The 15,378-nt window shown below is 43.5% G+C and overlaps 1 protein-coding gene across 4 annotated transcripts in view; it reads left to right on the forward strand.

Moving 5' to 3' along the window:
• Window positions 1-2,599: 2,599 nt before the first annotated feature.
• The window catches only part of RAB43 (RAB43, member RAS oncogene family), a 47,616-nt gene continuing 34,837 nt past the window's right edge, over window positions 2,600-15,378 (forward strand). For all 4 annotated transcript variants that reach the window (XR_007243772.1, XM_048487758.1, XM_048487756.1 and 1 more), the window contains exon 1: window positions 2,600-2,966. Coding sequence is in view for 3 of the 4 variants with exons in the window: in XM_048487758.1 (XP_048343715.1) it covers window positions 2,754-2,966 (213 nt within the window). In the remaining variant the exon portion in view is untranslated. The remainder of the gene's footprint in view (window positions 2,967-15,378) is intronic.

Here is a 15,378-nt window from a genome sequence, read left to right on the forward strand (position 1 = left end):
ATAACAGTCTTTGATTTCAGATAAAGCTGACAGAATGGGAACTATGTACTGAGGTCGAAAGTTGTATTACAATGGGCAATGCAGCAGGACATGGCCAAACTTCCCTGTCTTGTATAACTAGCTAGTGGGGGAATACATACTAGGACCTCTGAGGAAGATTTTAAAGAACTGATAGTTTCAGCAGTAGAATCAGCTACATAGGGAGGTGGTGAGGTCTCCCTCTCTAGCTGTCTTCAAGCATTAGCAGGATGAACATTTGTCAGGGATGTTCTAGGCTGATCCGGCACTGAGCAGGAGATTGGACTAGGGCCAATTCCCCATGGTCAATTAATTGCATGATACTCACGCAAAATATCAAGGATTCAGGAAGAACTCCCCACTGCCTGATTAACGAACAAGGATTTATCCTGGTTCTCGTGCTCATTCTCCCCCTTATCCCGTGTCTTTGCTGAACCTGCTTGAAAATACTACTTTTTCAAAAAACATGTCTTCAATCCAGTTTGGAGGGGAAGATTGGGGGTCTAATTCTGGTTCAAATATTCCGCCATGGAGTGTGATGCAAATGCCTTACAACCGATCAGTGCTTGCGGGGCTGTTCTCGCGAGAGAACGAGAGAACGATAACCAACCAGAAACTTGGGCAGGGGAGACGTGATGACATCACAACGTGAGCACGTTTTTGCAGGAGAAAAAAGGTCCCACCGCAACACAGCACGACAGCCAATCAGGAGAGACCCACCAAGCCGATCGCGTGGTAGTGGTGATTGTTACATTTCTTGAATCTGAGATAGGCCTAGATGTCTTCACTGGAAACATGCTGCGGTGGGGAGGTTGAAACCTCGATGAAAAGGTGCAGTTTATTTTCAAACTTGGTTTCATCTAGATTGAATTTCCTAGTGGGGCTTCGGCCTAGACGGTCTGTATGGCCCCTTCCAACTATGATTCTGATTCTTACAAGAGAAGCCAGTCCTTGGAACCAGACTGTGCAGGATCACAGACTGAACCTGACACCTTCTGCATGCAAAGAATGAGAGGAACAGCTCTATCCTATATTTGACAGTGTTAACAAAATTGCTAGTTTAGTTTTTCATTCTCTTGAGTGTGTAAAGTGCCATCAAGACACAGCTTTCAAGCAGAAGCAGAGGTGGTTTGCTTTTGCCCTCCTTGGGAGAGCCTCCCTTGATGGTCTCCCTTCCCAGAGCCAGCCCTGTTTAGCTTCCGAGATCTTCACTCTGTGTCACTGTCCCTCCCTCTATCACTTTCTTAACATGCTTTAAATCATGCCGTTTCCCAGTTATAGAGATTAAAATGAAGAGAGATCAGAGCTGTTACCTCATCTTCGGAATAAAGCATTAATAACTCTTACTTCATACCCAAAAGTAACAAGAGTAAAGGCTATTTCTCAGGGCCGAGATAAAACAGGAGGAACATGCAAGACTCAACATATTGCTTTCCTTGGTCAGAACTTCTTTTCAGATTTTCTACTTCATGCTGATAAGGGAAAACAGTGGACCATAGCCCCATCCTTGGACTGATTCTATGGCTTTTACTGTAGTAGACCATATCAATTATAGCAAAAAGGGTTGCCTTTTTCGTGTTATTGGGGGTCATCATTACTTCAGACTCTTTTTTTTTGCACTGGACAATTCTTCACATAAACCTGTCAATAATTTGCCCAAAAGCAAATCATGCCTATATAATGCCTACATAAGAACCTACCATTACAGTATGGATGCATGTAAACGTCCCTTTAAATAGTTAATCTAATTTGTGTGGCAAATATGGTCACACACACACATACCCCACTTCCTTTACAGGATTTAGGATTACTTCAGAAATAATGAGGAAGCTTTCTATCTGACTCAACCAGTTACTTCTCCATGATTTCCAGTTACTTGTACATGATTTAGCCTTGTGGCTAAAGAGTGGAAGATTCAATACACAAAACGTGCACCAGCACAAACAGGTTGCACTCTGTAATACAACCCCTGGTGCAAATCTCTCCTTGGCCATGAATCCACGAGCTGGCCTCTGGAAAACAATAGTCCTCAACTCCCAACCATTCTTCCCCCTATTTACAATAAGAAACTACTGGCCTTCTTTGCAGGGCTGTTGTAAGAGTAGTTAACTCTATAACGTTTGAGAAAAACAGGCTGGTAAGAGTGTGCGCACAGTAGTAGTTTCGCGGCTCCGTTTCTTACAGCATAAGTCAGGATTGTACATCGATTGCAAAATGATACAATCATCGCTCAACCATTCTTTCCCCTATTTACAATAAGAAACTTGGCCTTCCTTGCAGGGCTGTTGTAAGAGTTACTCTATAACACATGAGAAGCACAGGCTGATAAGAGTGCGCGCACAGTAGTAATTTTGCGGCTCTGTTTCTTACAGCACGGGTCAGGACTCTGCAACGATTGCACCATGATATCGTTCCGACTGCCTCCGTCGCGCGCCTGCCTGAACGTGTGAAGGCAAGCTTGCGGGTCGGTCAGCCATGACAGACGCCGCTTCCCTCCTCGTTCGTCCTCTGCCCGGCTGCTGCATGCACGAGGAAGAACTGGGGCTTTGACTGCGCATGCCCAGTCACCCGGTCTGGCAGGGCCGGGGAGGATGCTGAGGCGGTCGCTGCAGCTGCGGCGGCGGCCCAGGCGGGAGGGCGGGGGGCCGCCGACACAGCGCTAGGCCGGGCCGGGCTGGGCAAGGCGCCGTGTAGCGCCGGAGAGGGGCCTGGAGAGGAGCTGCGGCAGCCGCGCCATGCCGGGCCCCCCAGCAGCAGCGCCCCCCGGGCCGGACCCGGAGGAGCGGTACGATTTCCTCTTCAAGCTGGTGCTGGTCGGCGACGCCAGCGTGGGCAAGACGTGCCTGGTGCAGCGATTCAAGACCGGGGCCTTCGCCGAACGTCAGGGCAACACCATCGGCGTTGACTTCACCATGAAGAGCTTGGAGATCCAGGGCAAGCGGGTCAAGGTGTGTGTGAGACTGGCCTGACCCCCCGCCCCCGGCAGGTGTGCGGGGAGGGAGGATTTCTTGCACTGGCCCCCCAGGTAACAGGTGTGTGGGAGCAACAACAACAGGAGGGGGCGGCACTGAAAGTGGGCATCTGTTTTCTGGATGGCATCAGAAATTGTGATTAACTGCTGGGTTCTTCTAGTCACAAGTGGTTATTTCAATGCCATTCCAGAGTTCACTAATGGTTCTCACACTAGAACTCCTTGACATAAATAGAATGGTGTCCAAGATCCTTTTTCCTAGTGCCAGGAAGGGAAGGACACTGGTTGAGTTACTTCTGTGGGGACTGACCCAATCTGGGACTACAAAAGACAAAAGCTGCATGCCTTTCTGGAAGTGTGTTTGAATGGTGAACGTGCCTCCAAGATAAATTCAGCTCTATGCATTCTCATGGGACCCTAGAAATGCAATTGTGTAGACTCTTTAGAAATGGCAAGTCTGTATGGCCACCATAGTCAGCATGACAGTGAGTTTCATAGGATCTCAGACAATTAGCACTCTAGAAATCAGTGTGTTCTGTTGTTCTCTTATTATTTTGAACCTCTGTGTCTGTGTTATTTATTAACCCCTGTCTTATTAATTTATTATATATCACTATCAGTGTCCATTCTGATTTACAGAATACAAGAATACCTTAGCTCCAAGGAGCTAAAATCTAATAATTAAGACAACAGAGACAAAGTGGGGGAATATACAGGGAAAGCCTTTATTCCTTCCACACCAGAATGGGCTTAGACTTTCATATAAAAGGTGGGTATTGAGAGTTGTGGCACCGCAGAGATGTTTTGGGGGCAGGCAGCCCCATGCAAAAGATAATGAACTGTTTCATGCTGTTGGCTACAACAGCTCATGTCACAATAAACATTTTTATCTCTAAGGATGTCAACTGCTTTATCTTTTTTGCTGCTACATCCTGAGGCCCTATGTAGGGTTTCACACAACTGATGTCATGCTTAAATCAGGTGACCAGTGTTCATGTAGCATTACTATGCCAGAGGACAGGCCCTGGTGCATGTTCTGTGATAAGATGGCCACAGAGTGTGGCAACCCATTTTACATATAACACTGTTCTTGTGGAATACAGTGTTGCTTTTTATCTAGCTAACACATTATACTGGTCTTAAAAAGATCTATTTGCTCTTCTGTTTAGATATTTACATACAGAAGTTGTAGAGTTCTGGACCATGGCCTACCTCAGTCTCTGGTATTGTTATGCTAGCCTGTATGGCCTCAACAACTATCATCATAGTTTTCCCTTTTCAAATGAAGAAATCAGTCTCGTTTTCACATGTGATTTTGTTTTATTTTATCTTACATGTCTATAATGTGCGGTTAAAACCCACATTTGCTGGAATGCACATTGATGTACAAATGGCTGTCATGCTTTTTGGGCCAGATTGAGAAAAGTTTCCTCATTCACAACAGTAATAGATGAGAAACTGAAAGGTTCTTTTATGAAATGCCTTAATATCACAGCAACATTTTAAAGCTGGTATTCAAAATCCCTGGGCCAGTTTTAAACAGGTTTAGGAAATGGCATGTAGCCTTCCACAAACTTCTTGCATAACTGTGTTATTGACACAGCTTTCTGAAGTGACTTAGAAAACTGACCAAAGTTCTGGGAAAGTAAATAGAACCATTTTCCAGATCCCATCTTTGTTTTGAGAAAAGTAGTGGAGCAGTACTGTTTTCTTTTCCCAAAGATAAACCCTGTGCATGTTGTGTCTGTGCTGCAAACAGAATGTGCTTGGCAGGATTTATACTTGGATCACTTGCTGCCAAGCTGGGTCAACTTCAAAACTTCTTGATACCAGCATCAATATTGTAGTGGGTAGTACAGATCTCTAAATCACACTATCAAAGGAAATGACTTCTATTTTAGACTGTATTCTGCTGCTGCTGTTGTAGTTTCCATATATATGCAAAACATCCCTGTTGGTTCAGGTGTTTTATACTAGATAGAAAAAAATTGCCATATCTGCAAACTTGGATGTAATTTTCCTGACTACAAGTATGACTACAAGTATGATGCTTCAAGAGTCACAAGCTACAATCTGTATGATCCAGTGTTGAATGGTCACCATAGGGGGTTAAGAAGTTGTGCAATGTAAAAAGAGAAGGGCAAGCAAGAAATAAGAAGGTTAGAGATGACACCAGGAAAGACAGGAGAGTCTGTAGTGTATGGGATTTGGGGAAGTCGTTGTCCCAAGGACCTGGGACAATGTATGGAAAGGCACTGAAGGTGGCGGGTACATATTTATGAACCTTATGTTTTTTAATGGCTTGTGTTGTATACTGTGCATTTTATTGTAAGCTGCCTCAAGCAAGAGTCTGAAGATACAGCATAGAAATATACTACATAAATAAGTATTTGAGGCTAGTTGTGTGGAGAACACTGTATATGAGATCAGTATATGAGATCAGAGTTGTATCTGGGGATGGACAAGGAAGAAAAGGAATTTTTGTTCTGGATATTCAGAGCATCCTCTTCTCCTTTTATATTTCTTTTCTTTTGTAGTTTTTTTCTCAGAAAATACCTCTCATGGAATCCCTAAACTACTTGCCCGAAGGCTCAAAAGCCTGTTGTACATTTGGCATGAAACAGTTCAAAAGGAAACTGTTGCCAGCATTTTCCTACAGTTTTCCCATTAAATCAGAAGCATTTTCGGCAAATCCCAAAGCCCTTTTTCCAGCCATTTCTTGAACTTTGCAAAAAAGTTTGTAGATTGAGTGGATAACTTTCAGAGCTAAGGAAGTACTCCAGGATAGGAGAGTGAGAGTGTAAGAGGTGTGCAACTTTTGCTTCTTTTGGATCACAGTTCTTGTAATGTCATTTTTAAAGGCTCATTTTTCACCACAAATGACTCAATAGCCTTGAGCCATAAAGCCTTTGGGTTAGCATCATCAGTCAAGTTGACACATTCCCATTTTCAAATGCTGTAGTATGAGAGAATTCTACAATGTAGGTCTGTTCTATTGGTTCTAGTCAAGAGAAGATGGTTATGGGTAGGAAAGTCAAGTGATTAACCATGAGATGGAACAAATAATTCACTCTTTTCCCCCATCATGTTGCATAAATACCACAATAGTTGAATTCATAGAAATCAGAGACCTAGAATGGACCTGAAAATATAACTTTTCTTCTTAATGGAGGATTCCCTTTCTGCATCAGGATTGCTTCATACCCATGTACCATTATGGGTGCATGAATTATCTAACTATCTTGGAGCAGGAGGTCCATTCCTGACCTGTTATTAAATTCAGGTTGGATGAACTTGCAGAATTTTTAACTGGAAGGATTTTTCTTTCATGAGTTGGAACGGATTCCCATTAAGTGTGTGAGCTCAGCACTTCAGAGGTAGATATTATTTTTTGCATGAGTAATAGCCTATATTCTTAGTTTCTCTTTTCCTTTTCCCGAGTGACACACAGTTGGCGTTTTTTCTCTGAGACTGAAACGTGGCTTAGTTTAAATGTCAGAAAAACAGACATGATGACAAATATTTCCTTCCTGGGGCTCCACCTAGTACCAGGTGTCTCTGGTAAGCTTTTTGGTCACCTCCAGCTCAGCAGCTGAAGAAGACTTCTGAAACATAGTAAAGACTATAAATAAGTTTTCTGAGATTGGCATTTGAATGCTTTACTGTAAAATGTTTAGTTGGTGCATGCCTGCTTCTAGGTCTATCATGTATTTGGAATTCAACTCCGAAAACTGACTGTGGCCAAAGTGGGCTTTGAGTAGTTGTGAGTTTCAGATGGGTTTCCAGACTTATTTAGTGGTATCTACTATCTTGGACTTCATTGAAATGTATTCATTTAGTGTTGTTTTGACTGGCATGTTAACAAGAAGATAATTTTTATCTTGCGTAGCCAGTGTGGTGTAGTGGTTAAGAGCAGGTGGATTCTAATCCGGAGAACCAGGTTTGATTCCCCACTCCTCCACCTGAGTGGTGGAGGCTTATCTGGTGAGCCAGATGTGTTTCCACACTCCTACATTCCTGCTGGGTGACCTTGGACTAGTCACTTCGGAACTCTCTCAGCCCCATCTACCTCACAAGGTGTCTGTTATGGGGAGAGGAAAGGAAAGGAGTGTGTAGGCCACCTTGAGTCTCCCAACAGGAGAGAAAGATGTGGTATAAATCCAAACTCTTCTTCTTTAGCAAGGAGTGTCATGGCTAAGCGTTTCAACAACCTTGTTTAGAGTATAGTGATTCCGTGAAGGACCTCTTGATCTCTAAATATATCACTTTTGAAGTTTGTGTGCTGGTGAGATAGTGCATGCTGTACTTACCCTACAATAGATTTCAAGGGTCATGTAGCTAGTTCTTTACTAAAAGCTGGGGAAATTAATTTTAAGCGGTAGAAAAGTTCATTGCTTTCAGTTGCAGAGGAACACACATCATAATGTTAAAAAAGGTTGGTTTGGGGGGGCATTCAAAATTTGGTTTCATTGATAGATGATGGTTTCAACACTCTTTCTTCCACCCTTTCCAAAGAGACCTGGTTGATTTCCTGGGTGCTTTGTAGTAAAGGGAGCATTGGGATGTCCATTTCTGAAAGTCATATAAATCTATAGCTGTGTATGTAAAATTTCATCAAGTCACAGCCTGCTTATAGTGACCCAGTAGGGTTTTCATAGCAAAATAATAGAGGTGGTTTGCCATTGCCTTCCTCTGCATAAAGACCCTAGTATTCCTTTGAGATCTCTCATGCTAACCTAGGCCAACCTATACCTGGATAGCCCCAGGCAGTCTGATCTGTTCAGATCTCAGAAACTTACCCTTAGTTTCTGAGGTCTGAACAGATCAGACTGCCTGGGGCTATCCAGGTATAGGCAAAACAATAGCTGGGACTAAATATTTATTTATGACAGAAAATATTTGTTTATGATAAAAAATTAACAAACTACATGCATTCCCACCAAAAAAAACTGTAGTATGATGAAGATTTCAGGAAATACAGAAACTTGAGGCCACCTGAGCATCAGGTAAAAGGGGAACAGGAAGGCATAGAAAGGAAGGAGAAATTAACCCATTCCATAACAGTTTATATATTCTGGAGGTGGAAATTAGAAAGGAGAGATGCATGCCATGATGCTAAGTCTTCCCCTTCCCTACTAGGTAGTATAGCCTATCACAAACTTTTAAGGGTTTTGACCACTTTGAAGCTAACAAGAATACTGTCTAGAGGATTAACTAAGAAGTGTGTGTGTGTGTGTGCATTCCTTCCCTCCCCATTTGGCTATATTAATAAATAATACAGAATACTGTTCAAACTCCAAGGGCCAAATAAGCAGTTTCCTGATGATCTATCTAGCCCAGACCTGGGCATTATACGGCCCGCGGGCCGTATACGGCCCGCCAGATGACCCTGACCGCCCCCCCTGCCTTTGCCTAGGGACAGTACCTCTTGTCCCCGGGCGCATCCATTTTGGTCACGTGGGGGGCGCCAAAACGTCCCTGCACACAAGCTGATTCAGTAGGCCTTAGCAAGGGCACTGAGGCAGCGACTGTTGCCAGTGCCTGTTGTAGCCCCGCCCACTCTGAATGGTGGCCTGGAGTGTCCAGGGGGCGGGGGAGAAATCCCACTGTGCTCCCAGGAGCAGGACTGGGGGGCTCCACCTCCCCTCCCTCTGACCCAGTGTGCCTTATTCTCCCTTACTCACAAGCCTTCTCAGCAGACTGGCTCCGATAGGCACAGGAGAAGGGAAGCTGAGCTGGATCCCAGCAGCAACAGAACTGATGATGATGCTGGCATTTGTTTGGTAAACCTTCAGATGGGGGTGATTTGTGAGAGATTTATATGCTTAAAAGTTAATTTCCCCTTGCACTGGCTTGGAGCTGTTTCTCAGGCTAGCAGCCTACCTCACAGGGTTGGTGTGAGGACACAATTAGGAAAGTGGTGGGGAGAGAGCCATGCCTGTTTTGCTGGGGGTGGGGGGTGATCTGTGAGAGATATTGCTGACATTTGTTTTGGTAAATCTTCTGATGGGGGTGATTTGCGAGAGATTTACATGCTTAAAAGTTAATTTTCCCTTGAACTGGCTTGGAGCTGTTTCTCAGGACTACTTCAACTGTTTCTCAGGCTAACCTACCTCACAGGGTTGGTGTAAGGACAAAATTAGGAAAGAGAGTTGGTGGGGAGAGAGCCATGTATGTTTTGCTGGGGGTGGGGGGTGTTTTGTGCAGTGGTGCAAAAATCATTGTTTGGTCGTGGTGGGGAAGGGTGGCCGCCCATACCGGGGGAGGGGGCGCCAAATTCAGGTTTTGTCCCGGGCTCCAGTTTGCATAGATACACCTCTGCTGGGGAGTGAGGCGCCTTTGAAAGCCCCGCAGAAGCTGGTTGCCTTGGCTGCCGGCTTCTGCGGGGCTTTCAAAACCACCTCGCGCCCCTGCCTTGCTGGGGAGTGAGGCGCTTTTGAAAGCCCCGCAGAAGCCGGTTGCCTTGGCTGCCGGCTTCTGCGGGGCTTTCAAAACCACCTCGCCCCCCTGGCTTGCTGGGGGCGAGGCGCCTTTGAGAGCCCCGGAGAAGCCGGTTGCCTTGGCTGCCGGCTTCTGCGAGGCTTTCACGCCTCGCGCCCCTGGCTTGCTGGGGAGCGAGGCGCCTTTGAAAGCCCCGCAGAAGCCGGTTGCCTTGGCTGCCGGCTTCTGCGAGGCTCGAAACCACCTCACCCTGGCTTGCTGGGGGGCGAGGCGCCTTTGAAAGCCCCGCAGAAGCCAGTTGCCTTGGTTGCTGGCTTCTGCGGGGCTTTCAAAACCACCTCGCCCCCCTGGCTTGCTGGGGAGCGAGGCGCCTTTGAAAGCCCCGCAGAAGCTGGTTGCCTTGGCTGCCGGCTTCTGCGGGGCTTTCAAAAGCGCCTCGTGCCCCTGCCTTGCTGGGGCGCAAGGTGTCTTTGAAAGCCCCGCAGAAGCCGGTTGCCTTGGCTGCCGGCTTCTGTGGGCTTTCAAAACCACCTCACCCCCCCTGCGTTTTGGCCCGGCCCTCCACAATATTTTCTGTTTCTTATGCGGCCCCATGGAAAAAATAATTGCCCACCCCTGATCTAGCCTGAACCTTAGCTGTTGGGCAATGGCATTATAGCATAGACTTTTCAGGGTGCAGCCAAGTGCAGATCTCCTCAGCCAAGGCCTACCTCTGTTTTCTTAGGAAACAAATGGCAAATTATTCTACAGTAGATCCATGCAGGCAAACTGAAGGGACCTGAGACAACCCCTCTGGCTTCATGCTGCTATTCATAAAGTCGGCCAAATGTCAGCTTGGGGCATTTGTCCTGCACATCATTTGACTGCCCTTGACCTCAAAGCCTGTTTGTGAGCTTATAACAAGCTATATTAATTGGACAGAAATGGAAATGTTTTCAGATTAGTGACCAGTGTGGTTTCTTTGATGCAGGCACAAAGAATAGGTATATTAAAATAGGAATCATTCTTGGTAACTCAAACCATTTGTAACATTATGGATTTCTCAGGACTCTTATTTAATACCTGTTAAATGACAGCTCTGTGAGCTCAGCTAGCTGAGCCTTTATTTACTTTTACTCAATCTAAAGTCACAATTTATATCCCAGAGTTGTTACAGATACATTGATAGGATAGCCTGTAGGAGCTTCTCTAAAATACTGTGTTCAGTGACACCCAACGGAATATTTGAATGACAGATATCTTGAGAAAAAATAGTTCTGTCAACTTTCCCTTATACTAGTAGATGCAGATTTCATGTCGTTTTCTTATATATATTGTCCATTAGCTGTCATCTGTGCACCTGCTTCCTTGGAATCCTTTATCAGCATAATCACCTATCTGTCAAGGATGACTTGTTGAATCTCTAGCCCTAGTTTTCTATGTTGTCAATTTATAGAAATATAAATGAAGTGGAATTTAAAGTTCTAAACCACTGGCATGCCCACCCCCATAAAGTCACTAGCTAATTTTACTATGTTGGAAGGGTTACAGTCAGAGAAGAACATATTTTTCATCTTTGACAGGAGTGTTTCAAAATGCAGCAATTCTGATACGTGGTCACAGATTGTTTACCAAACAGTTGTAGTTTTCCATCAGCAAAGTCCTATTGCACTGCTGTGATGGCAGTCTTCTTGGCCATCTTCATAAGGACCTACCCAAACAATTGAATATGGTGGTCATGCTGTAGTATGTCACTGGAAGTCACTGCACCTGCCCTCCAGAAGACATTGGCTCAATAAACTATGGAATGTCATTTTCATGTAGAAAAGTATCTAGCAGGCTTGGAATTCCATTGAAAGGACAGATTTCTGGTTCTCTTATTTCATCTGCTGAATTCCTGTCATTTCCTGATTATATTCCTACATAATATCAACGCATTTACTTTGTTTTGAGTTTATCCTAGCATACACCAATTTATGGGTTCTTTAACCTTTTGCAGATACTATCTTCTCCTATCCACCTCTACCGCTGCTGCTGCTGCTGTGGGAGGGAGAGAGAAAGTGGGTTGGAGGCTGGGAAGGAGATGGGTGCCAGAAAAAAGGAGTGATGGGTGGGGCAGAAAGAAAGAGAAAGTGGCAGGCATGGAAGAGAGAGAGCAAGACTAAGAACAAGAGTGGCAGGAGGGAGAAAAAGTGAGAGGGGAGGAGGGGGAGAGGGGAGGAGGCAAAGCTGCTCCCTCTAGTTTATTGTGGGTCCTCATTTGTCTATATAATTCTGGTAGCTGTATTTTATGCCTGTATAAATCTGCTTTCTTAAGAGTAAATCATCAAGTGTTCTGTGTGTTCTGTTGCTTCATTACAAATTCCCATGTTTCTAAAAGAAAAGCTTGGATGACAGCAGTCAGTTATCCATATCCATGAAATTGAATTCAAGTTTGGTCATTGATGTCAGTGGGCGTTGAATTGTCACTATAAATTTATACTTCGAAGTACATTTACTTAAAATTAATTCAGTTGAAATGATCAAGAGTGGTTGTTCTGACTGAGGTAAACGAGACATAGAAGTTCACACTAGTTTCTAACATGTGTCTTGACAAATTTTCTTTGGTTTTAGAAACCAGACTCACACTTCATCCTTCAGGGTTTTGTATTAATTATCGTATTTTCCAGTTGTTGCTACCCCAGAATCTAATTCTAGGCTCTAGGATTTATTAAATCTATGACAGAAGTGTTGTAGGAGATAAATAAATACAAGGGTAACTAGGGCTGCCAACCTCCAGATGGAACCTGGAGATTTCATGGGATTACAGAAATCAATTCTCCTGGAGGAAATGGCTGCTTTGGAGGGGGGACTCTATGGCATTATACTCCACTGAGGTCCTGCCTCTCCCCAAACTCCTTCCTCCTCAGGCTTCACCCTCCAAATCTCCAAGTATTTCTCAGCCCAGAATTGGCAATCTTAGGAGTGTCATCAAGTTCAGACCCTATTAGCATATTGCTGAAGTTGAGAGTTTTAATTCCAGCGTGCATCACTGTGCACTTACCAGCATGGAACTTCATCTGCCACATCATTCCCTTCCCACTGAATCTGTGAGAATCCTACTGCAGCTCTTCACAGTCATACTTGGTTTTTACCATCCTGAATAATTTTGTGTCATCTGTAAACTTGATTTGATATTTAATTTATATACCGCCCTCCCCCGGAGGGCTCAGGGTGTTGCACAACAGCAAAATAATACATAATAATACATAATAATACGCAATAACATAATAATACAAAACCATAAGGCTGGGAACCAAATTCAGTAGCCTCCCAGCCCAACAATTCAGACAATAATGTAATCAGGTTAACAAGTCATAACAAGTAAATCAACATATAATAACACCAACATTAAATATAACATTTTATAACAGCAGCAATATAATAATCATAAGATCACAATAACCTAACATTTCACATAACGTTGCACATAACAGCATAATAAATATTTATATAGCAACAATAGCAGAACATTTCACCATAGCATAGCATAACTTGGCGACTACACTACTCACACCTAGTTCCAGATCATTTGTAAACAAATTAGATAATACTGGCCCCAACACCAATTCTTAAGGGACCCTTCCACTTACTTTCCTCCACTGTGAGAACTTTGCATTTATTCCTATTCTTTGCTTCTTGTCATTTAACCAGTTTTTAATTCATAAAGTAATTCATTAGATCTTTGGTGAGGTACCTTACATTGATTTTTGAAAGTTGAAGTATATCATGTCTACTGGGTCACTGTTGTCGATGTGCTTGTTCACTTTCTCAGATAACTCCAAAAGGTCGATGAGGCAGGACTTTACTTTGCAGAAGCCATGCTAATTTTCCCTTAGCAACCATTGTTCTTCTTTGTGCCTAATAATTCAGTCTTTGGTTATAATTTCTACTGATTTTCCTGGGACCGATGTTAGGCTCAATGGCCTGTAATTTTCTGGTTCCCCTCTGGACCCATTTTTTTAAAAAAACAGTGCAATATATGCTGTTCCCCAATTTCCTGGTATAGTGGCAGAATTTAGTGTGGTTACATGAATAGCTATGAAATACATTTATATGTATATTAAAGCCAATGTATGTGACTCATGCAAAATTAAGTTTACACACAAACAATGACAAGAACTTTGTGCATATTTACTGTTATATCATACAACAAAACCTTCTGATCACAATGATAAGGAAACTTTGTGTTGATCTAGCCCAGTGATGCCGAACCTTTTCGAGACCGAGTGCCCAAATTGCAACCCAAAACCCACCTAATTATCGCAAAGTGCTAACACAGCAATTTAACCTGAATACTGAGATTTTAGTTTAGAAAAAACTGTTGGCTCCAAGATGTGTGTTACTCAGGAGTAAGCTTGGTGAAGCAACCGTGCAACGCTTCGAATGGGTGAATCACGAACCTAGGAGGATTTAATCAGAAGCAAGCCCCATTGCCAGCAACCGAGCTTACTCCCAGGTAAAGGATCGTGCCCAGGCCCACCTAGATGCGTGTGTATGTGGGGTGTGTGTGTGATTTTCTGCCCCTCCACATGACAGACTCTGTGCACGCGTGCCCACAGAAAGGGCTCTGAGTGCCACCTCTGGCACCCGTGCCATAGGTTCGCCACCGCTGATCTAGCCACTTCATTTTGGTGAATTCCACTCCTCATTACTATTTCCACTCCACATGGCCAAGCAGTCCAGTGGTCCCAAACATGGCCCTTTAAGTAATCAAAGGGGATCCCTTCCTGCCTTTTTCTACCAGTGGAAAAACTTCTTGTATCCAGCCCTTTGTTCTTCCTCAGCAAATTGCTGAGATTAGTATCAGTGATCTAAAATCACTGCTGAAAATACTGAAAATACTAAATAATACTAAATACAATAAAATTTCTGGGCGCAAACTGACACCTGGGATTTGTCAAGCCCTTAGTTAACATTAATGCAGGAGGAGACAAATCTATGAGAAAAACCAAACAGGTTTTTGTTCTTCTAGTTTTAACTCACTGTTACATAAAGAGTGACAAACACATTGACTGGGACATTTAGAGTCCCTTTGGCCTGAGAAGGTTTTTCTGTGTGTTCTCTGGAGCTTTCTTATTTTTCCTGATCACAGCATATTGTATGTAATCCATGCTGTCATTCAGATTTTGGAGTGACTTGGGAAATTGTCGTTGGAAGACAGGGTTTCAGAAATCCTACTGAACAAGCAGAGATTCTCCTTGTGGTCTTTAGGTCAAAAACTCCACAGGAATCCAATCTGTTCTCACTGTTCCATGTGGTTAGGGGCGATCCCATTCTCTTGATGTTTAAGAAATGTTTTATGTTAGCGTTGGCAATTTTTTTGGGGAAGCAGAAATGCAGCATCCCATGTTTGCATGAATTCCTCGAGATGGCCTGTGTGAAAACTGGAGCTGTTAAATTGGAGAAAATTATAAAAACAGAGCTGAAAACTGTATAATTACTTTAAAAGTTTTTCTGATCTTGGAGCCGTGATCATGTCCCATGTGAACCCAACCCCTATGGTTACTTTTTAAAGGGACATTAAATAAGCAAAATCTTTTTTTAATTGCAGGAAACTAACTCTTGCCTTTGCTGACCTATCTGTAAAACCAGGCTGCAACATAGTACACACTTATACTTTTAATGATATTTACTCCTGCGCTCCTAGGAGGCATTGAACACAAGGCCACTTTGATTGTTGCAAAGGCTTTTGCCCAAAATATGGCAAGATATAAAACATAAATAAACAAATCTCCGACTATAGAGGCAAACATTGGATCAAATAAGTAGTATCATTTTTCTCCCTTCTTCTCCTCTGTTTTAGGATGATCAAAGACAACCGGACTGGCTCCTGGATACTTAAGTAGAGCTATAGATCAAAGAATTTTGACAGATGCTATTACAGGAGTAAAGGACACACCTTCCAAGACATCCCTTTCTATACTATT

This window comes from Sphaerodactylus townsendi, linkage group LG03 (genome assembly GCF_021028975.2).
Source record: "Sphaerodactylus townsendi isolate TG3544 linkage group LG03, MPM_Stown_v2.3, whole genome shotgun sequence".
NCBI classification, from domain to species: domain Eukaryota; kingdom Metazoa; phylum Chordata; class Lepidosauria; order Squamata; family Sphaerodactylidae; genus Sphaerodactylus; species Sphaerodactylus townsendi.